The following is a 22,817-nucleotide window of genomic DNA, read 5'->3' on the forward strand; positions in this document are numbered from 1 at the left end:
TGAAATGAGTGTTTCAACAGCAAAACAATGGCCCCAAACACAACAGTAAATGAGCAGCATCTTTGTTCCAGAACAATGAAGCTGGAGTTACTGAGTGACCACCCCGATCCCTGGACCTTAATCCTTTAGAAAGCTTGTGGGGTTCCATCAGAACTACTGTTTCTGAGACACAACCAACATGTACTGTGGGATGCAATCAAATCATCCTGAGCTGGAATACCTGTTCACACAAGTTGGTCAACTAAATGGACTATGAAGGTGTTGACTATGAAACAGTAGTTACACTAGTACATACTACTTTGTTGAATGCTAAATCCTAAAGATTTTTTACTTCATACAGGGAATATTTTATTTGATTTTGCAAAGACAAATGCAGACACTGCTAATTTTTGAAACAGCCTGAGAGTAATTTTTATTTGTTGTATAGTAATAACAAAAACTAATCATGTTTTGATTTAGAATATAATGTGCAGTTTTCCTTAAGCATGGAATTATACACTATCATAAGACTTGTGAGCTTTGCTCACAATTTTGAACACTGCTAATACTTTGAACACAATTGTAACTTATCGTAAACTCACAATTACTCTTGTTGCATTGGACATATTAAGAAACTGCAGATAAAAATGATGACTTCATATATTCTAAATAACACACTAGGGCCAGCTCTAGGCATAGGCGAACTAGGCCGCCTAGGGCGCCACTTCTGGGGGGGGGGGGGGGCTACAAGGGGCGCCCCGACTCTGTGTGAGCATCGCACTGCTCGGCATCACTCGGCTCAAGTCGGGCTCACCTAGGGCGCCTGAGAAGCCCGGGCCAGCCCTGTAACACACCATGGTATAAACAATAAGCATGCAGGCCTGGGATGCCAAATGTATGGCCTGCATGTGAAATGCAGCCCTCTGGGGATCCATTTCAGCCAGCAAGTTTATCTTTTGTTAAAAAAAAAAAAAAAAAAAAAAAAAAAGAGGAAAATAATCAATTTTAATTTTATAACAGCCTTACTGTTGACATTGTAGTGTATCAAAGCAGTGTGGGGTAGGTTCCTGGGTATAAAGAAAAAAAAAGAGCATGCTGAAGGCTGCATAATTAAATTTTCCCTGAGAAGAGAGAACCGTTTTTCTGTGTAGCACACAGGATTTCAGATCTTTGCTAAATAAAGTTAATCCTTGAACCTTTGAATGGGACCCCTCCCCTAAGTAATAAAAAAAAAGAAGAAAAACAAACATAAACTCAAAGACAGTAGGAGCATTAAAATGATTTTTGGACATCTGATGACATTTTGCACAGAACAGATTGTAAAGATCGCAATCTCAGATCTTAAAGTTTTTTCTTTGAAACTTTCAATTTGATCTTTTTAAGGACAATTTGTTGTTGTGATGGTTTCGGTCATTCAAGTGAAAAAACAAGTTTTACAACCCTGATGTACACGTTGATTATGATGTTTTGAAGTCACTGTGCCCTTTCTTTCGCTAACCACATGCACCCTTGTAAAGCACCAATTTGATTTAGTACCAACAAGCTGGCCATGTTTCTCTCTGATCCAGACAGTGTAGATCTCTGAATGCTGCGCAGTCATAGCTTCTCACTGGAAATGAACAAAAGCATGCAGTTAGAATAAAAATACAGGCACCTACAGCAAATAAGAAATGAGCCCAAAGATTTTAAGAGATTAATTTGGCTGAGAACAATAAAGTTAGACTTTAAACAACAAATTATAATTCATTTTCCACATCACAACACAATAACCAAACTGATGTTTTTTTTTTTGTTTGTTTTTTTTTTACTTACAGACAAGAGTAAGCAGTGCCCTTGTTTGTACTGTAGGTTTCATCAACAACACTAACTAATGCTATTACATGGTAATAGTAAAGGGAATGGAAATGACTGCATGGCAGTATACTTGGCCATTTTAACACAAAGTTTAGCAATATTTATGTTCGATATGTTTTTCTCAAGTCAAAAGAAATAGAAATAGTTAAACATTCATGGATAGTTCCTTGTGTGCTGCAGTTATTTCTTTCAAGAACGTTCCAGTGTGGTAAATGTGAACTAGGGCCAATACTCAAAGAGAATACCCTTTTAGTGAAAACGTCAAAAATTCATTAATGATTCCAAGTAACATGATTCATTTTGTTCATGTCATATTGCACCTGAGTTTTATTCAGTGCAGATGCAGAAGTGTCATGTCAAGAAAATATTCAAGCAAATGTCTGCATACATGTGGGAATCCTGTTTAGCTAACAAATGTCCAATTTTATTAAATGTCAAATTTTCGATACAAGTAAATGAAAAAAAACCCAGAGGGAATTCATCATTTAAAACTGCAACGTTTTCTAATTTACTCTGTATTAGTTACCTGTCCAGGTGAGACAGAACCTCACATACTTGACTGAGCAAGGCACGATGTTTGTGAGGGTTACCCTCGAGCACTCCGTTGAGTTGAGTCAGGTAAGAGTCCAGGTTTCCAAGAGATGCAGTCTCACCTGTTCCTGTTAAAAAAGAAAAACAATCAGATTTGCAAAAAAGCAGCAACATCAATGTAAGAAGAAATGAGGCACATTACAAAAATCCATCACAGTAAAACAATCTCTTATTTTTGACAAAACACAGCTCAATTAATGCTAACCTGGCAGTGGGACAGATGACAGACTGTTTACTAATGTGTGTTTAATGGCCAACAGGTGTTGGTGAAGAGCCTGGGTGCGCTTCTCATCCTGCCCCAGTTCAGCCTCCAGACGTTCCTTCGCATGATACATATCTTTAATGTGCCGCTGCAGGACTGCATTCTGCTCCTCAAACTCAATGTTGGCCTTACGAAGTCGGCGCAACTCAGCCTCTCGAGCTGAAACACAAAAAAAAGTTTAAAAAAATTGGGTGTTGGTGGAAAAATATCATCATGTTCTAAAAAATTATGGCCCGACACAAACTGGACTATGCTGCATTGTTGTTTTATGACTCTTAAAACAATCTTGGTGTAATTTATTTGGTTACCTTTGTTCTGGTCGAGAAACTCCTCTGTGAAAATGGGGATATCAAATCTGCTTGAGAGCTCTGAAGACTAAAACAAAAACAAAACAAAAATCACTAAATACACAGTTTTCTTGGGAATATTTATATGAAACTGCCTCCAAATACTGGACTGTCCACAAAGTTTAGATTTGAAGCACCTTTGTTAATGATGCTCCTGCACTACTGTTGCTGTTGATCAATGGAGTGTCCTCTGAAAAAATAAATACAAATTTAATTAAAACAATAGCAAAAGCAACAACAACAACAACAATATTATTAAGAAGAAGAAGAAGAAGAAGAAAAATCTAAATTGCTAAATTTTGCTTGACACTGTTGCAAAGCTACACAAACAGACAGAAAAACATGAAAGAATTGGGAGATCTCTAATTAAACAATATCAGTGAATGAAAATAATAGAACACTTCAAAATCAAATTCAAAGTGCTTTTCAACATCAATAAAACAAGAAACTCAATATTTTAGAGGCAGGTGTTGTAAGGACCAAACACATGTGAACTTTGTGTGTCACATGTCACAGATATGTGAAACAAATAAAGGAGACTCTTTGGACCGATAATGTGGGACAATAAGTAACACATATGAGATGCAATTAGGCTGATGATGGACAATGATTATAGATTAAGCCAAGCAGAGCTGTTACCTTTTTTAATCCTTTTGTCTTGTATCTTAGCGCTGGTGAGTTGGTACGCTTCAGTCTGTTGATATTCTTTAAGTTCCTGAGCATAAAGCATCTTCTCCCGTTCGGCCTCATCTAAATAACGCTGTTGGTAAAAAAAACAAAACAAAAAAAAACAAAAAAACAAAAAGAAAAAAGAAAAAACCTCAGGCTATTATTCTTGTATTTAATAAATTACATATGAACAGAAATCTACCTGTTTGTCATTTGGGGCTAATCGTGTCCACTCTGCTCCGAGCCTCTTGGTGATTTCTGGAAATGGTAGGTCTGGATATCTGGCTCGCATGTGTTCTCGACGTTCATTCAGGAAGCGAACGTATCCTGTCACAGGTGCCTTTGGACCATTTGGCAGAACCTTCTTTCTCTTCTTCCCTTTGGGCCAGCCTCTTTTTTTTGGCTGTATAGACATAAAGAACACATTCATAATGGTAGAGAGACGAAAGACTGCCAGAGGCTGAAGACACATCAGGTTTATAGGCTTTGCAGGTTAAATCTCTGCTGGTGGTAGAAAACAACTGTTGGACATATTGTACATTACTAACTGACTTTTCTACACTGCCATCATCATCTGGAGGAGCTCATTTGATAACAGGATACCGTCACAGAGGTCCACAGAAACACACAGGAAATTGTTTCTCCTGAGTCATGAGAGACTGAACAACATGTCAACAACAGCCGATTCAATCATACTTGGGGGGGGTAAACACACACAATGTTCATGCCCCAAAGCTCACTTCAATACAATACTGTTACTCAAGCTTGTTGTACTTCTCTAGCTATCTGCTAATAAAAATGTATAAATGTTTCATGCATTAAAATAAGATAAAATAAGGTAAAATAATAATAAAAAAATCATCCTTTTTTGTCTCACAATTGAGAAATATCTATTGTTAAATATATATATTACCAAACAACAAACAATAATAAGTACAGGAAACAATAAGCGACAATATTATAGAAACAAGATATTATAGAGATAATATTTTACATTGTTACATGATACTGTTGTTAGTGATTGTAAATATACCAGTAGGTATGTTACTAATGAACAGAATAAATGAACATATTGTAAGCAAGAGAACAGTAACTAAAATGCAGTGAGTCAAACTGATCTTGACCCTCTATTTTCGATTTTTTTTCTTTTTTTCTGATTTTTCTGTGTCAGCACACCACATAATAAGCTCACTGCAGAAAGCTGTTTCAGAACTAAAACTTGTCAGTGCAGTGTGCTTATAGTTGCCAGTCACTGATGCTGGTCGGATGGATCAGTCCTCACCTCTTCTTGTGGGGGATCCACTGTGTGCGACGGTCTGGGCTGCTGCGATGCATCACTCTGCTCCTGTTTGATCCCTCCCATCATGTCCGTCCCCGCTTTCTGTGCAGAATGAAGCAGGACACGATATGCACAATCACATTAGCTATTAATTTCAGTCGAAATTGCATCTAATGGATGCTGCTTGTTTGTGCTAAGGTGGTGCTAACAGCTTGGTGTGGCTAACGTTATGTAGACGCACACAACGGAGAATAACCACTCACGCAAGAAAGGTGTTTCGCTCTCCAGGTGGAAAACATCTAAATAAATTAACTGTACATTCGTACGTTGGATGTTATTGTTTTGGATGACGACAGACGCAGCGCTTTCCTAAAAATGTACACTTTTTGTTTGAACGTTTTATTACTCACCGATAATGAATCCTCCGAGCAAACAGGAAGAGCCGCCTGCCTGTCACCTGATTGGTCAGAAGCGCCACTTCTGATTGGCTGGATGATCACGTCACGACATTAAGCCCCGCCCCTCCTTTTTCTGAACGCACAAAGCACAGCACCTGGGTCCGCTTTCATACTTTTAAAGAAAAAATATTTATAGTAATGATAAAAACTATATACTTAGGTAAGCATATTATTTTGCACACACACTCTTGTCCTAAAGCAATATTTTTCGTTTTCTCCATGATTACTATTTAAACGTGAAACAACACAGACAAATGAATTTCTTAATAAATGTATAAAACAAACTCTTAAGCAGGAAAGTTCCTTTGTCCATCATCTTGAAATATTTTCACTCAAGAAGGGAAAAAATGGCAATGTTTACTACAGTTAAAACTGCATTGCTTCAAAAATGAACACAAGTAAATATATTAAAATATCTTAAGAAATGTCTTAATTTCTTGACACATTTCTGTCATATGTAGCCAGTTATGATTTTAGTAGCCACACATTTTATACTGCAATTTGACATACAATTTTTAAGAAAAACATTTTCTAAGTTACTTCCACATCTGCTGCTTACTGAAATACATCGAGCGGCCAGAGCTGTTTACTGCGAGGTGCAGTTTTAACCAAATAATTCATTTTCCATTGTCTACTTTGGCGCCTTCAAAGTGTGTTGTCTGTCCACTCTCAAAATGTATGTTTCACCGCCTCCGCCTGGTCAAAATGCATAACTACATTACCAAGGCTCTCAAAACTCAAACTTGCTTAAACCCAAATTAAGCATTTCATTGAAAATATGTTTAGAGGGGGAAGAAATTTGGGTAAGTCCTAAATTTCAGTTTTGGACATTTGTCCTTGGCTACTTAACAAGAGTAAATGGACTGCGGCTTCCGTATCATCTTAACAGACTTGACAGATCACTTCTGTTTTTCTGAATTTCCCTTCCAACCGAATTGGACCAGATTATGGCTGTATCTTTTCCAGGTGTTTAAATTTGCTATTCCTGTTCAAGCAGTGGCTATGTGTCCAATTTCATTTGTGTGGGGTTGCATAAAAAAAGAAGTAAAATCTGATTTTGGTCTTCCATTCAAGACTGACTATGTCATGAATATGTGAATATATCAGGAAGAAAATGTGTAAAGTAACTGTAGGGCTTCTATACATTCCATACTGTTCATGCAGCCAGTTTCATTGAATCATAGTAAAACCAGCTGCTGGACATGATCCCACATCTTACACACAACTCTAGCTAGAATTCCAGTTTATTGTGAATGAATATACATGAATATACATGCAACCCCAACAAAATCAACAATCCACAGTGGGTCCTTAAACTACAAAAGATATTTGATTCAAAGTCTGAGAAACTGCTGAAGTTTTGAAATATCTGGGAGAATATGCCACAGACCTAGAAAGCTGAAAATGGAGCATAGATCAACAGTGAGTCGTAATAAAACAGGAGAGAGATTCAACTTTTTATGTTCTTTTATTCTTCGTTTACACTTTTTGTAGTTGTTTCTTCATTATTGTCAATCCTTTTGGCAAACATTTGTCACTGTATTCTGTACAGTCCGGTCCCGTGATGTAGGCTTAAATTTGTTGAGCAAGAAGGAATGAGACAAGAGACGTCGGATCCAGGCTTTTACAATTTGTCCAGATAGTTGTCCAAGGCTGGGACACCTTCTTTGAGACCTTTGCGTTTACGTGTCTCCGTGACGACAACGCCAGGCTTGCTGGTGGCCTCCAGTGGGTCTCCAGGGAGCACCTGCCAGTGGTCGAACACACACTGTGGGAAGGCCTGTCCGCCAGTGTTTGAACGCAGATCGGCTGTGAAACCTGAGGATGGACAAATGTGGCAAATTTTAACATCTTCGTGGCACAAATGCTTAAACACCACAACCGGTTAAACAACCCAGGTGTACTGGTAAATGTCAATGGAAAAAAAAAAGAAGGCTATATTTGTAATTTCAGTAGTGTTCAGAATTTACCAAGAATGCTTGTATTCAAACCAAAGCAGAATGAAGATTATTTCACTTTTTTTAACCAATTTGCCCAAACTGCATGAGCTTAAGGTTAAGCGTTGTATGCTTGAAGACTTACCGAACGACTCCATGACAGGCAGGTAGGCTTTGATGACATACATTGGTGTTCCCATGACCCTGCTCTCCTCAAACACGTGACCACGTCTCCTGGTCAACACACCATAGATTCCACCGATGGCAACTTCAGGGCACTGCAGAGTGGAGATGAGGAAAAGTCAGTCAAACTTGCGTTTCAGAACTACGACTAATCAAGGTTACAACACTTCAGGAAAATGCACTAGATTATTACTAGCATTTACAAGTAGAAAATTTATTCAGGAAGTTAACGACATGACACAGGTGAAGTACACCTCAGGCAGTACGCACCTGGATCTCCACCAGGTAGACTGGCTCCATAATTCTGGGCTCTGCTGTGAGCTCACAAGCATACAGAGCTCTGCGGGCTGTGGGGATGATCTGTCCACCACCACGATGAATAGCATCTGTATGCAGGGTCACATCATGGATGTCAAAGCGAATGGCGCGCATGTTTTCTTCACACAGGACACCCTGAAAGGCAAAATCAAGACATGTAAGAGTCCTGACTATTCACAAGTGTTCATTGCAAAAATGGTTCCACTTCAGCTTTCTTGCATAACTTACCTCCTTCACAGCCCACTGGAAACCAGCCACAACACTGTCCTTGATCTCATTGAGGTACTGCACTCCCTTGGTGACATCCACCAGCAGGTTGGGACCAGTTCCATCAGGTCCGAAGCACCAGATCTTCCTTGCCTCACCGACGTCCCACTCGTACTTATCGGCAAGGTAACGAGCACGGGTCTTGAGCTCCTGACGAGCAGTGACCTCACCCTTCTCGATGTCCTCAGCCAAGCCCTCTTGGAAGGGGCGAGCCTTCATGAACAGCCTGTTGTGCTTGTTTGGTGATTTTGACAGACACATCACATCCGACTCCGAGCTGACGGTCTCTCTGTAGGACACTACAGGGTCAGATTTCTGGGGGCGGAAAAACAAACAAAAAAAAAGGTTTAACAATAATGACCTCTGGGAAACTATCAAAAAGTACACACAAGAACAGTTAAACAGCTGACAGATCAATAGTATTTAAGTTAATCACCTTCAGTGGAATGCAAGCATGATCCTCTTCAAGATCCTTGAGGCAGATCTCCAGATGCAGCTCTCCAGCTCCGGCAACGATGTGCTCTCCAGACTCTTCAATGATGCACTGCACCATGGGATCAGACTTGGACAGACGCTTCAATCCTTCCACCAGCTTGGGCAGGTCAGCAGGGTTTTTGGCCTCCACCGCCACTCTTACAACAGGGCTGACACTGAACTTCATCACTCTCATGTTGTGTGAATGCTCAAAGGTAGTAATGGTTCCGGTCTTCACAAGGAACTGGTCAACTCCCACCAGACCCACGATGTTACCACAAGGCACATCTTCAATGGGCTCAGTGTAGCGACCCATCATCAAAATGGTCCTAGAGAAAAAAATTATTATCAGACAACCTGAATATGTATTCGAGTCACATCTTACAGCCAATAACTCTAGACACATGGAGGAACTAACCTCTGGATCGGCTTCAAATAGAGATCTTCCTTCTTTCCCGGGGCATAGTTTGGTCCCATGATGCGCACCTTCAACCCAGTGGACACACATCCAGAGAACACACGGCCGAATGCATAGAAGCGACCCTTGTCACTGGTAGGAACCATCTTGGAGATGTACATCATCAGGGGAGCCTTGGGGTCACAGTTCTTGATGCCTAATTGACAATTAGAGTGAAAAATGTCATTACAGAACAAAGTCACAAATTTCTATCTACATTTCTCATTCCTGAACACGAGCAGTTGTTTCATACTGAAAGTCTGCCATTATATTTCCACAAAATATATACATATAAAAAAAATCTTTACCAACGGCAGCTTCATCATCTGGGGGTCCTTCATAGAGCAGCTCACAACGATACTTCTGAGCAGTGACGGGGGAAGGCAGGTGAATGGTGATCATCTGCAGAAGAGCTTCACCGGCAGGCAGCCAGCGACGCATCACAGCTTTCAGGAGAGGCTTGCCCTCCTTCTCTTTGTCTTCATTGTCCAACTTGATTTCCATCTTTTGGATGAGTTTTTCAGTGTCATCCTTCCTGAAGTTCATGATGGCGTCGAACACCTAGAACAGTTTTGTTTTGATTTAGTTGGATCCAACAAGGCAAAAGCCAGCATGTTCAATGAAACACTCAGTGCCTGCTCAGGCTTAAGTCTATCATCACTGATTAGTCAGGTCAAAGTGAAGAATAGTTTAAATCATCACTTGCAGGCAGTGTCCTTGTTCATTGTGCTCAAAGTTGACCAACAATGTATCAATCAACCGAACTTCAGTACTCTAGACATCCACACACACAAAAAAAAAAATTGCGATGTTACCTTGAAGATGGGATCCAGGACCAGAGCGCAGAAGGTACGGGGATACCTTTTACCATCAGGTGCAGTGGCGGCCTTGACAAACTTTCCAGCCGCAGAGTCATAGTACCTAAGATAATAAATGGAAAATTATATGTCAGTGATATAAAGTTCAATTCCAATTCTTCACTTGAAGAAGTTCTACATTTCAGAAACACACCTGTCACCCCACAGCTTCTTCATCATGTCCTCCACCTTCTTGCAGCGTTCAGCTGGAGTCATCTGGGTGTTGCCCTTGGCAGCAAACTTGGCAGCATACATTTCAGCAAACTGCTTCAAGGTGAAAGCCCAGCCGTGGAGTCCAGAACCAAAGCCAACGGTACCACAGACTGGATCAACCTGTAAGAGAGATTCTGCTGCATTAGAATTTAGTTTTGGAATTTTGTTAAGAGATTGAATAATGCGCAGTGAAAAGCAGCCAATTATGATTCAAAGCCAGGAGCTCAGACTACACACAAGCTGTTACTGTATGAATATTTTTTACTGCCATTAATTTCATTTTATTTTTCCAAGATAAACACTGTTCTTTAATGCCATACTATGCATTTACTTCCAAGTACCCAATAGAGATGCAACATTTACACATCTTGTAAGACTCACCATGATTTGACCCATGGGCCCTCCTTCATCCTCGCCGTAGGTGGAGATGATGACGTTGACATTCTCCACGATACGCTGGAAAGTCTGGTACAGGTCTTCAGGCTCAAGCTGCAACTCCAGCAGAGCACGGTCCATCTTGTTCATCATGAGGACAGGCTTAATACGCTCACCAATAGCTTGGCGAAGCACGGTCTCAGTTTGCACGCAAACGCCTACCAGGGAAAAGAATCAACATTTTAACGATCAGGACAGTTGTGTTAGGAATTCCCTGCATGGTCCGAAGGAGACATTACCGCTAATTAGAAATGAGTATCCATATCCCCCTTACCTGACACACAATCCACGACAACAAGGGCTCCATCAGTGACACGAAGGGCAGCAGTCACTTCAGAAGAGAAGTCCACGTGCCCAGGAGAGTCAATCAGGTTGATCAAGAAACCAGAGCCATCCCTGCTTTGCTTGATGAAGGCCAGATCATTCTCGCTCAGCTCGTAGTACATGGAAATAGCTCTGCAGTCAGAGAAATGTATGAATTCAAAAGGTGAAGCCAAAACCTCCAGAAGAGTACACGAGTTCAATTGAAAAAAAATAAAAAAGAAAACATATATATTAGTTAGTATATAATAGTTTCAAACATTGACCAATTAATTCTTATTCTGAGTTAAACACCAATCAAATCTTAAAATACTTAAGTCTAATCTAACATGGGTTTATCATTTTACAACTGGGCATGCCAAAACATGTTCAGCGCCCAACTATAATGCTGGGCAAGTAGTTTTCGAATGAAATTAAATGCTCAAGTTTCAAAAATGATGAGAACTACACGACATTATGTGTCAGTAACATCGAAAGCATTATGCAAGAGAATATGAGCTATGTCAGTGGTTTAGAAATTGGTTATAAAGACAACAGACATGGACTGTAAATCGTGTAATGCTATAATATCAAGGAGGCGAAAGTGAATTCATACAATGCAAGCAAACTTAATCTCCACTGACATTCTCCTGTTAGTTTAGCTGTTCAGTGGATCCAAGAGACTTTTATTCAGAGCCATGCTCCATGCTAAAGAGGTTCACGGCTCACACACCAGCAATAGTACATGCCACGCACGATTTAAGTGTAACTAATACATTCATTAACTGAGCTGGAGCATGTATAGCACACAGCTAGCTCTGTCACTTAGCTTACAGAACGCATAGTGCAAATCGTAGATAGGTGCTTCGCACTACCTTATGTGTGCTACACCGAAGCTTTCAAGACTGATGGAGGTGCGCATGGTGAGGACGTTGCCTTTGCATATTGTTTGCGCATGGAATAGAAATTAGGCTTTGAGGCATTTATCGTAAATGCTTGTATAAGCACTCTAAGGCTAACATAATACAGTTACACCGACATGAAAATCGAAGCACTGCCGAATTGTGTTATTGCTGTTGTAAATTGCTAGTATGATGATAATCACACACCAGCTGCTTCATGCTTATTTGTCACTGCAGTGCACTACAGAAATGCTGGGGGCAGTATTGTTCACCATTTACATTCCACCCGGAAGTAGAAAACCCAACGAATCACGCGCAACAGAAAATAAGCCCATATTCCACTGAACGCACTGTGGCCCAATGCATCACGCCCAACAAATGGCCCACATTCTAGTGAATGACTATTATACCACTGGACACTTTACAGCCGCACTTTTATTTATAAATTCCACAAAACTGACAAAGGGACCTAAAACTGCTTCACTCTAATCTGGTGTCTCTACACACAAGTAAATAGAAGGGAACCATCACTTCAACTTAGAAGAGGAAACAGGAAGGCAAAATGCCTTACAAGCAACATGTACAGGTTCTGTGCACTATAAAACAAAGTACAATTCAGAACAGTGTATATTTGAAATAATAAAAAAATATATTTAGCCATTACTCAATGAGCTGCTGGGGTGTAATGCATACTCTTGAGTACTTGCATTAACACTAGTAGCACCATCTATAGACACAATAAATGATAATAATTAAAGTCTAAAACTCAAGTCAAAATAGGACAAGAACTTCTTCTGTACCAGAAATTACATTATATGTTTAATGTGATGAAGTATAACCACACTACAACATGAAAGAACGCTTCTGCCAAAAATCTGCAATTCACTAACATTTGGCTGTGAACATCGATCAGTTTTTACTTTATTTCGTGAATAACATGACACTTACGTTGACTTGATGGTAATACAACGCTCCTGCTCGTCTTTGCGTGTATCCGTGAAGCGAGTCTCCCCAGCGCGGGCTGAGGCGATGATGCCAGCCTTCGACACCAGCGAGTCTGTCAGGGTGGACTTTCCGTGATCGACGTGCGCAATCACAGACATGTTTCGGATGTTCGCCTTCTTGTCCATGATGGCACGGATCTGGTCAACAGTGAAGTTCACCTAAGCAGACAAAAGCCAGGTCAGAATACGACTCAAACATGATAGACCGTACAACACGCGTTCTTCTGCGGATCTATGAGCTTCTGACCAAACTTGCAGAATACCGACGTCCTAGAAGAAAAAACCTTCCGTTACTCTTATCCGCACCCAGAAAGGGATCGGACGGAATGTACACAGAATCCATAATACCGGGAGAAAATCAATCGCTACTTTTATTTCTCCACTTTATACCGACTGCCATCTGTAAGCGTCGTTTACCTAAGATAAAAATGTTCTGGACCTTCACCCTGGGCGGCGGTGACCGCCATTATCAAATATGACGTTATTGTTGTCGCCACAGGGCCCGTAAAGAATGCAGCTTGCTCTGCCGGTTGCCGGTTGAATATCATCCCCTGAGGCGTATTAGAAATAACGGAGGCACAACACGACGGGCAAAATGTTGGTGGGTTACTGGTTAAAAGCATCCACAACAACCATAATGTGTCGACAAGAATAGGCCACGTGTACACTTTTAGACCCTGCTAAATGCTAACCTTAGCCTGGCCTGGATACCGGCAAATTATTCCGTTAACCGGGAACAACTTCAAAACCACATCGAGCACCGTGCTTTGGCGTCTGCATTTACTCAAAGAACATAACCAAAATATTAAAAAAAGACGTTTCCATTTCCATTTACCGCTTACACCACTTTATTTACTTAAATTAGTGAAGCGATTAACACGATCACCGCTAACAATAGGTGAAGGCAGGGTGTAACCAGCACAAATCACATCGTCCCGTTATACGTCTACAATAATAACTACAGATTAAATGAGACTACAATTGGGGATTGCCGCTGTCAAAACAGGCTGAAACCGCACCGGCACCCTCCGCCAGCCATAATGCCGTCAGCAGAAGTTAAATATACAGTTAGAGACACGACAACTACTTCATAAAGCAAAACAAATTCTTTCTAACAAGCTTTAGAAGTTGCTGTGGGTTTTTGACGACTGCCGAGTTAGTGTTAAATTGAGAATAAAAATGTCGCCGGTGCGACCTGAACGCCGACTGCATACTGAAGCAGGACGGAGATTAACAAGAAAAATCCCCCACAAACATCGTATTTACATTTCTAATATACAGATACAGGAGACACAGACTAAACCACAGTTCGATGATTACTGTGAGAAACAGCTGAGACTCACCATTTTTGCGGATGGTTTCGGATTCTCTTGGTGGAGAAAAGAGACAGAATATTTTACACTGCCCACCTCACGAGGGCATAGGCAGGGAAGAGGGCGCTGACTCCCGAAGATGAATCTTTATACCGTGCGCGTCGGAAGATGCGTCATGAGGTGGTGACGTTTCACATCGGTGGCTTTGGGGTCGTATCTGCTCATAACTCTCTGTGTACTAACGTACCGACACGTTTCACTCAGAATTGTTTTATTTCACTGTTTCACAGAGTAGATGAGTTTTTCGACCACACACTCAAAACAGACCTCTTTGAAAGCTGCAATATTTTGAGCTGGATTGTTTTGAATCCCTCGTGACGTCACTTCCGGTATTGTCCCGTTATCTCCGTTATAGTTTAAAGTCTTTAGATTTATGCTGTGTACTCCAGCCAAACCTTTGCTCCAGTTCACGAACTGCCGATTGTAGCTAGTTCAGCACAAGCACCAGGTCCATCCATTCTCACCAGAACGTATTTATATCGTTTGAGTTCATACTCTAGCTTAGCATTAGCATTGTCGGAGCTCCCTCCCTTTCTCCCATTAATATTTTCTCCTGTTCGGCATTTTAGATCTTCTTCTGCTCAATTACCCTAACGTAGTACTGGATATTGGTGTATTAAGCAGTATTTCAGCATCGGGGGAGAGGCTCCGTGTCTGCCGCTGCGCCGGCTAGCGTCAGACGCAAAGCTTGCCGACCGAGTAGCTCTGCCAGCGGAGCAGCTGGCCGGGACACCGGGCTGGGAAACATTGTCCTCAACCCCCTTTGAGCGCAGCCCCGTCTCCGTTTAGGAAAAGACGGGTTATCTGCGGCTCCGAGGTCCGCAACGTGGACTCAGTCAGACACACCGGGGACTGCAGTTCATTTAGTCACAGGGGCCAGAGCGGGCGACATTTAGTCCGGCTTTAAACTGCTGGCTAAGAGTGAATGTAAATACTATTATTTTTTTTTTTAAAGTAATCTTTGACACCGGATTACGCCAAATGCGATTCCACAAAATTTTGTGTTTCAAACTCCATTAAAAAAAAAAAACTTGATTGGACTCCTAATTTTCTCTGGTCCCTAGCCCTACTTAACAAACAACGTGGATCATATTTACATTTGGAAAGGGGCTTTTACATCAAGCCTAATGAGAGACTGCTTTGAATGGTGCCACTCTCTTATCTAGAAATGTAAAGAACTTTATTCTTAAATAGGAGAGGCCGGGAAACAGGAGACCAAGACTTCCAGTCTAAGTACACTTCTCTGTTGCTTCCTTGAATCTGCCACCCTCCAACAATCAAGCTGTATTTATCCTTTAGAGCAGACCTGGGCATCATAAGGCTCAAGGACCATATGCGGCCCTTTGCCTCTGCTTGACTGACTTTCAGGGCATCACTGGGAAAATTTGATTTGTATGAAAATGACTCTACATGACACATACAATATTGTTTACCGGTAGTTATTACAGGCTTTACTACGTTTGTCTGGCAACACTTGTTGCCTCTCAGACACTGTGAAATAAAGGTTTAACGCAAACCTTACGTATTCACCAAACTCACATTATTATTTTTTTTAAAAATTAATCATGATTATAAGGCAAAGTTTCAAACGTTTTTTTTTTTTTTTTGTCTCAGCCCTTCACAGCAGCATTTATTTTGTCACTCATTTAATTTAAGACAAACTGAGTTCCACAGGAGAGGAGTTATTCTCGCACACTTTAATTAAAATCACAAACGCCTTCACAGCAGAATAAAAACTTACAATGATCAAATGGAGATTGTTTACTATCAGGTCTCTCTTCATCCATTTTTTTCCAGTAAATCATGTTATAATTGATCACAATTTTGATTTATTTCCTGTCACTGAAACATGGCTACAGGGAGAAAAATATATAAGCCAAAATGAAACAACCCGTACTATTTATATCATTAATCATATATTGCTCGAGAAAATGGTGGAGGAGTAGCATCCATGTACTCCAATTCTCAGACCAAAACTGGTATATGTCCTTGGAAAGTCTCATCATTTTGACTGAAAAATACAGAGGCTATAGTTCTGTTTGTCTGTAGTCCTTGGGCTCCATGCTAAATTTTTATTTTGAATGCTCATATTTTCTTTCCACCTTATAGGTCAGATAAAGTCATCATAGTGGGTGACTTTAACAGTCATTTAGTATAGAGGCCTATACTACAATGTAGGATTAACATCACAGGGATTTCTCTCCATTACCTGGGTTGACTACAGACATTCCCAATCCTGATAAGTGCTACTATGAAGCAGGTTATCAACACAGTAATGCAACCCAGTCCTCTCCAATCGTGTGCAGTGGGTATGTACATTGAAGGCTAAGTGCTCCTTTCAAGATCTGTGCGCTAACAAAGATCTTCTAAGAATGGGCAGGTGACTTACCCCGATAGGAAGTTATCCTGCATCATAGTATGGAAAATCCAGGGTAAACCCTGAAGTTATCTTCATAAGATAAAATCCCAGTTTGTAGTATAGGCCTTGGGTCTTGCCATGTTGTTGTTGAGATTTTCTGGTTGTGTTTCTGTAATCAATGTTCTTGTTTCATTGTATTTAATATTTTATGGCTTTAAATGATGATGTTTATGTTTGCTCTCACAAGGTGTGTTTAATGTGCACCATTTCTCCCCTAGCCTGTAAGTGTCTTTGTGCTCCACCCTTCATGTGTCTCAGCTGAGACCCATCCATGGAAACGTCCTCCATCCATGTTTTCTGACATGCCATATATCATACTGTATATGTGCAGTGCATTTACCATGCAAAAACAACTAAGCTGAAAGAAATTTAATTATGAAACAAAGAATTGGAAAGAATAAAACACTAAAGTGCACAACTTGGATTAAATTTAATCCTTTTGAGCTGAATTTTCATAAATAATATGTCTATCCATTTTAAGAGAGAAAAATCAAAAATAACCTCTCATAAAGATTTATTTTTGATGATCTGTGTTGTTATACTCATAACAAATCATGAATATATCATATAATTGACTAATTCAAAATTATAAGATTATCTTAAAACCTAAATATATAGTTACTATATAGTCACTGTCACTTGTGAGAGTCTTTCCATCACATGTGCAAGTGTCCTTGTGGATTACATTGGACCAAAAGTGCTCCTAATGGATTGATTATGCTCCCTTGCATGCAGCCATCACCAACGGTGTATGTGTGTGATAAAGTGAATGTAAGAATAACACAAAGCGGAAATACTGACATTCAACCATTTGAATGAAACAAGAGTTTCTCTATCTGCCCCTGTCCATATGCCGAAGTGTCCTTCAGCAAGGCACTGAACCCCTAAGTGCTCCCAGTGGATGGATTGAGAACCTTGCATAGCACACAATAACATTAGAATCAGAAGAATCAGAAGGAGCTTTATTGCCATTGACCATGAACAAGTTGACAACCTAGAAATTTTTCCCGGTGCAAGTGCTGTGACATTAAACATAAATTAACAAAAAAATTAAAGAATAAGATAATAAATAAACATAAAAATGCCATAAAGGCATGCAATAAGTATTAAATAGATTAATATACACTGTAGAGAAAAACATAGCAGCTCGAGTGGAGGATCACAGCAACAGCAGGTGAGGAGTTACCCACATATGGAGCAGTGCACAAGATTACATTCAAGAGATCGATACAGGGCTGTTGGTGTGTTTCGGTCATTATAGTTATCTTGTATTCATCATTCTGAAGACAGAGGGGAAGAAGGTGTTGTTAAAGCGGGTGGTTCTAGTCCGGATGGACCGTAGCCTCCTGCCAGAGGGGAGAGGACAGACTGTGTCCGGGATGAGAGGGATCGGCTGTGATCCGACCAGCATGTCTGTGAGTCCTGGCAACGTACAGGTCCTTTAGAGGTGGAAGCGTGCATCCTATCACCTTCTTCACCTAATACTGGGTTATTTTGGATTATTTTGGTAACCAAATTTATGAGCTGTTATAATGTTGAGTTACATTTTTTTGGTTATTTTTATTTTTATTTTTTATAAAGAGTAACCCATTTGCTGGGTTATAGGGCTATTATTTTGACCCACTTTCTGGGTTTTCAAGGTTATGCACCATTTTTGAGTTGTTTTTCAGAGAGCAATCCATTTTTTGGATTAGAGGCTTGTTTTCTGTTATTTAAAAGTTTTTTTTAAGGGAGTATATTAGTACTCTAACATAATCACACATCTTATGTAGATGAAATGCATCCTTTACCTTTTAATGTGGTACTAAAATTTTAAACCTGCTGTATGTGACTACTATGACCACACATGACAATCTTGGTGATGATAATAATAATAATGATGATGGTTGTCTATAATAAATCCTCTGGAAAGCAGAGGCAATGCTTCAAAACAGTGCAGTGGGCCTGGAATCCGAGATGAAGAAGAAGGAGAAGAAGTGCAGTGGGCAGAGTAACAAATTATACATTATTTTTGTCAAAATTGTCATTTTTTGCTTTTATTGATTTTAAGTGTATTTTTAATGGAATGTAAATAATTACAACATGAAGTTGAGAAAGAATAGGATGAACCAGGAGTGAAATGTATTTGTTACTCTTGTGAAGACTGCAACTGGTGCAGTGGTTAGTGGTCTTACCTCAATAAAATTGTCTTAGGTTTAAACATGTGCTCTGAGACAAGCTGGTACACCCTGCATTCACTCATATGAAGGTGGGATATGCTTTTAATTACATGTGGAGCCCAACACCTGGTAATTTTAATACATTACTCTATTAAGGTGAGGGTTTTATCCTTCAGCATTTTGTGACCCTGGCAAATAGGAGAAAGCTGCTGTGGGTCAGGCTGCTTTGTGCCCCTGTTCATGCTGCCTGACACATTTAGTACTTTTTTCCCTCAGTTTTTGAACTTTCTTTGTGTAGCAGCTCCTTTAAGTTTGTTGTGGTAAAAGTACAGCTGTGCAAACAAATGTGAAGTGAGCACTGTTGATGTGGGTTGGCAGTGGAGAGCGAGTCAGATATGAGCTGAGCAGGTATGAGCAGGAATCAGTTTCTCGGTGATCAAGAAATCAAACTGATTTTTTTTTCTTGGGCTCACAAAAATGTCATCACCTGTTTGTAATGTAGATACCAAAGCTACTGTAAAAATATAATCATTATTGTATATCAGGCAATACTCATTGCCACTGAGATTGTCTTCACTTCCAGTGGTTCATCCTTCAGACATCTAAGTTGGAGCATAGTGTGGAGGGACAGGAGTCTGAGTGAAGACTTGTAGTGCAGTTTTCTGTGAAAGAACACTTGAAAATACATGATAGATTGTATATCAAATTTACTTTACACACCAAAAAACATGTCCTTGTTTTTTTTTTTTTTTTTTTTGCTACTTAGGTCTTTACAATATATATATATTTTTTTTAGGTCTTTACAATAATCTTTTTTCTGCATTGTAGGTCTTTCAGTTTATCTGAAAATTATGTCTCTTTCCATCCATTAATGTGCAAAACAAGTTGTGGACACACCATACTTATATTTGACATTTACAGTTAGAACTAATCTCTTTGAGATCTATCCAGTTTGTTGTTTCAGACTGAGATGCAAACATGTTATCTGAAGAAGGCAGTTGTCTAACTTGTTTTGGGGTTTAATATTCCTATTTTCCTTTTTTTTTTTGCCCACATCTCTCTCACGTTCAGGTTTAGATAAAAGGATCAGGATCTTTCTTTGCTTTAAACTTTTTGGAGTTTGTCATTGAGTTGGTACTTTTTGTATTGCCATACCTTTTTCATCTATCTTTTATGCCACTTCATTCTGGGGCTGATCTAAACTCACTATAAATGCAAGCAGAGAGACAGACAACAACACACAATAGATGCACACGCTCGCACATGTGACACATGAGATATATGGTCACATGTTCAGTTTGAATATTAAGCTCTGTCCTATTTATTTTTTTTAACCATAGATGGAGGAAGTGGCTTTTGGAAACAAGCATCACATGTACTGTCATATAACCCCATGAAACCTTTCAATTCATTTGTAGATTGCATCTTGTCATCCAACATTCACTTAACGTTGTATTTTGTACTTCCACCGGAATGAAACACGCCTCGCTTCAGTGCATTTCCAGCAGATGGCAGTCATGCTCCATGTTTGAGCATCCTTGTCCTGTAAAGCAGTCACAGATGTATTATCATGATTTTTTTTTCACACTATGTTTCTGTTCTGACAAAATCGAAAATGACAAGCGAATTCACAGAACTCATCCACTTTATCTCTTAGTGAGCAATGTTACCAAAAGCCTCTTAAGAGGACGACAGTGAAATCAAAACTGTACTCAACCAGTTACCTAAAAATACTCAGAATTAAATCAGTCAGTGTCACTTTCTTAATCCTATTTCAGTCTTGCTATGTACATTTACAGCTGGCATGATAGTAACATGCTGTACCTTTACTATTAAGTCATCAAACAAGCAAGCAGAAGGCCTAGATAAAAGTTTGACAGTTTGTATTTGTTATATAAAGAATAAGTTAGGCTCAAACAAACAAACAATAGTAAAGAAGTAGGTACTGTGTCACTGTGTTTTATTTTGTCAATTCATATTCAACTGCTGCAGATGTTGAGCAGGACACTGACCAATAATCTGGTTTTTATTCCAGGTTTGCAAGCCCACCTGCACTGCCGGGTTTGCGTGGTCTCCCTCTGTGTCTGTGGATTTGTTTATGAAACTTGATTCAGTTTTGGCAAGTGGTGTGTACTTAGTCCTGCAATTCATTAGACAAAATAATTAATTGGTGGACTGACATTTGCTCTCAAATCTTGGCTTGCTTCCAGAAAAGCAGCATTCAGAAAACAGATTTATACCATTATCCATATGTTTGGAGCACATGCTCCTGACACCTATCAAATCAAGAACTGGTTGAGGGCAAGATGTAACCTGGACAGGTCGGCAGCCCATTACATTGCCAACACAAACAGATTTAGAATTACTCATACACAAATTAATATAAACCAACTATTCCAATTCTCCAATTAACACCATTAGTATTGGTATGCTAGAAGGAATCTAGGCTGGTCAGATCCCACTGCAAGAGGGGGAAGCCTCATCTGATGTCCATCATCACTGATGACCACAACATCGTATTGCTTGTGAACAGGGCAATCTGTGAAATTAATTTACCTTCAGTTGACTGAACTGTGTCATACTGGAGAAGCTCTGGCATGTAGTAAAGTTAATACCAGTGCCAATGGCTAACATCAACGTTTGTCATGTAAGTTATGCTACTAGTTAAAGGGAGCCCAGTGTTAACTGATTGATATTATGTGGCTAGATTGCTAGGGTTATTCAAGACATTGCTTGTCTTGTTGAGTTGGCTGTGTGGTTTGCCACACAGCTTCACCCACAGGAGACATTTGTCCATGATGTTTTGTGCTGGTTTGGGAAAAGCGATGAAATAGACCATGTTGATTATTCTTTTGGGATACCTTGCATTGGTGTTTCATGCGCCCCAGGCACAGTTTGACCATTATTAAATCTTAGATGACTTAAATAGATAATAAAATAAAAAAAAAGAGTCAGCAGCTTTAATGGATCTACAATGAATTTTATACAGATAATGTCTGAATCCCCTTTTCTGGAGGTTTGGTAGTTGAATGCTATTGGTTCTTCTGCTTGTAGGAGCAGGGCAGAGACAAAGGTCAACTAAGTATGCCAGGTAGTGGTGCCAGAACTTTAGAACTCCTTTCCACTGGCTATGTGCACACAGATTCTGCTGACTCTTTTAAAAAAACCAGCTTGAGACGTTTTTATATCAGAAGGCTTTCAACCTTTAATATTAACTTGTCACATTTCACGATTTTTTTGTTTTATTGTACTGTTAAGCCCTTTATGGTTCTTTGCCTGTACTTACTTAGGATTTGTGACTGTGCTTACAGATGCATCATAAACATCAATTCTCTTCCTTACAAGACAAAATGGTTTGGCTGATGGGTTAAAAAAAAAAACAGAACACTAACCAATTTAGGTTTCTATACAACGTAAACAATGACTGTGCTCAATTTTATCATCATAGGTTAGTGGAACGCAATGGGTGCTGCGTGTCCAGCAGACTGTGAATTTGACAGGTTGCTGCCTGTCTGTGGGTGCTGCAGCAGTGAGGATGCCAGCCTGGTCAGAGTTCCCATCATTTATTATGTCAAAAAGACAAAAACAAAACAGCACACTTTTCACATGACACTACATGATGAATTTCATGGATATGCCAGTGCCCCCCCACCGATTAAATTTCAAGGAAGTGACTCATGGTCAGGGAGGAAGCATATCAAAAGACCAGAATTTGAAAACAATTAAATGTAACAAGAACCAGAACCAATGGCATGTACAGACCAAACATGGAGCTGAACCCATCACATAGCCTGAATAACTTGAAGGGACACAAAGGATATGGTTCAAATTCTGCTCAGTTACTGCACCTGATCTGATAGTCCAGCTTTTTGCTGCAGCTCTCAGTGTGCTGTCATATCTGAAAATACTAATGCTGAGTGATTGGCAGTATAGAATGGCAGGCAGCTCAGCTTGAGTAATTGACTATGGATGGAAATGACACCAAACGCATAGAGAGGCATGAGTTCTCCCAAGGCACTCGTCTCTTGCATGAGACTTTGTCTTTTAGAAACTCAAATTTGTTTGGATTAAAAAGAGTGC

The 22,817-nt window shown here is 39.8% G+C and overlaps 2 protein-coding genes across 2 annotated transcripts; both read right to left on the reverse strand.

Moving 5' to 3' along the window:
• Positions 1–975: 975 nt before the first annotated feature.
• Positions 976–5,441, reverse strand: hmg20b (high mobility group 20B). Its single transcript, XM_030083153.1, has 9 exons — positions 5,392–5,441; positions 4,985–5,083; positions 3,905–4,105; positions 3,673–3,793; positions 3,171–3,223; positions 2,995–3,061; positions 2,630–2,845; positions 2,360–2,492; positions 976–1,588 (listed from the first exon to the last, which is right to left on the reverse strand). The coding sequence occupies exons 2-9, from the start codon at positions 5,066–5,068 to the stop codon at positions 1,576–1,578; spliced, it is 888 nt and encodes a 295-aa protein (XP_029939013.1). The 5' UTR covers positions 5,069–5,083; positions 5,392–5,441; the 3' UTR covers positions 976–1,575.
• A 1,447-nt stretch (positions 5,442–6,888) lies between these two features.
• LOC115381469 (elongation factor 2) lies at positions 6,889–14,261 on the reverse strand. The gene is made up of 13 exons (XM_030082866.1): positions 14,130–14,261; positions 12,731–12,945; positions 10,855–11,036; positions 10,527–10,738; positions 10,087–10,265; positions 9,891–9,996; positions 9,384–9,636; positions 9,037–9,232; positions 8,581–8,947; positions 8,106–8,459; positions 7,830–8,012; positions 7,522–7,654; positions 6,889–7,257 (listed from the first exon to the last, which is right to left on the reverse strand). Exons 1-13 carry the CDS (start codon positions 14,130–14,132, stop codon positions 7,064–7,066), a joined length of 2,577 nt encoding a protein of 858 aa, XP_029938726.1. The 5' UTR covers positions 14,133–14,261; the 3' UTR covers positions 6,889–7,063.
• Positions 14,262–22,817: the final 8,556 nt, after the last annotated feature.

This window comes from Salarias fasciatus, chromosome 23 (genome assembly GCF_902148845.1).
Source record: "Salarias fasciatus chromosome 23, fSalaFa1.1, whole genome shotgun sequence".
Lineage (NCBI taxonomy): Eukaryota > Metazoa > Chordata > Actinopteri > Blenniiformes > Blenniidae > Salarias > Salarias fasciatus.

Coding starts and splice junctions, on each gene's coding strand:
- hmg20b (XM_030083153.1), bottom strand. CDS start 5,068: ATGATGGGAGGGATCAAACAGGAGCAGAGTGATGCATCGCAGCAGCCC. Junction 4,106..4,984: donor TGGATCCCCCACAAGAAGAG/GTGAGGACTGAT, acceptor ATGTCTATACAG/CCAAAAAAAAGAGGCTGGCC. Junction 2,493..2,629: donor GTCATCTGTCCCACTGCCAG/GTTAGCATTAAT, acceptor CTTTTTTAACAG/GAACAGGTGAGACTGCATCT.
- LOC115381469 (XM_030082866.1), bottom strand. Junction 11,037..12,730: donor TGTATTACCATCAAGTCAAC/GTAAGTGTCATG, acceptor CTCTGACTGCAG/AGCTATTTCCATGTACTACG. Junction 7,258..7,521: donor GCCTGTCATGGAGTCGTTCG/GTAAGTCTTCAA, acceptor GTCCATCCTCAG/GTTTCACAGCCGATCTGCGT.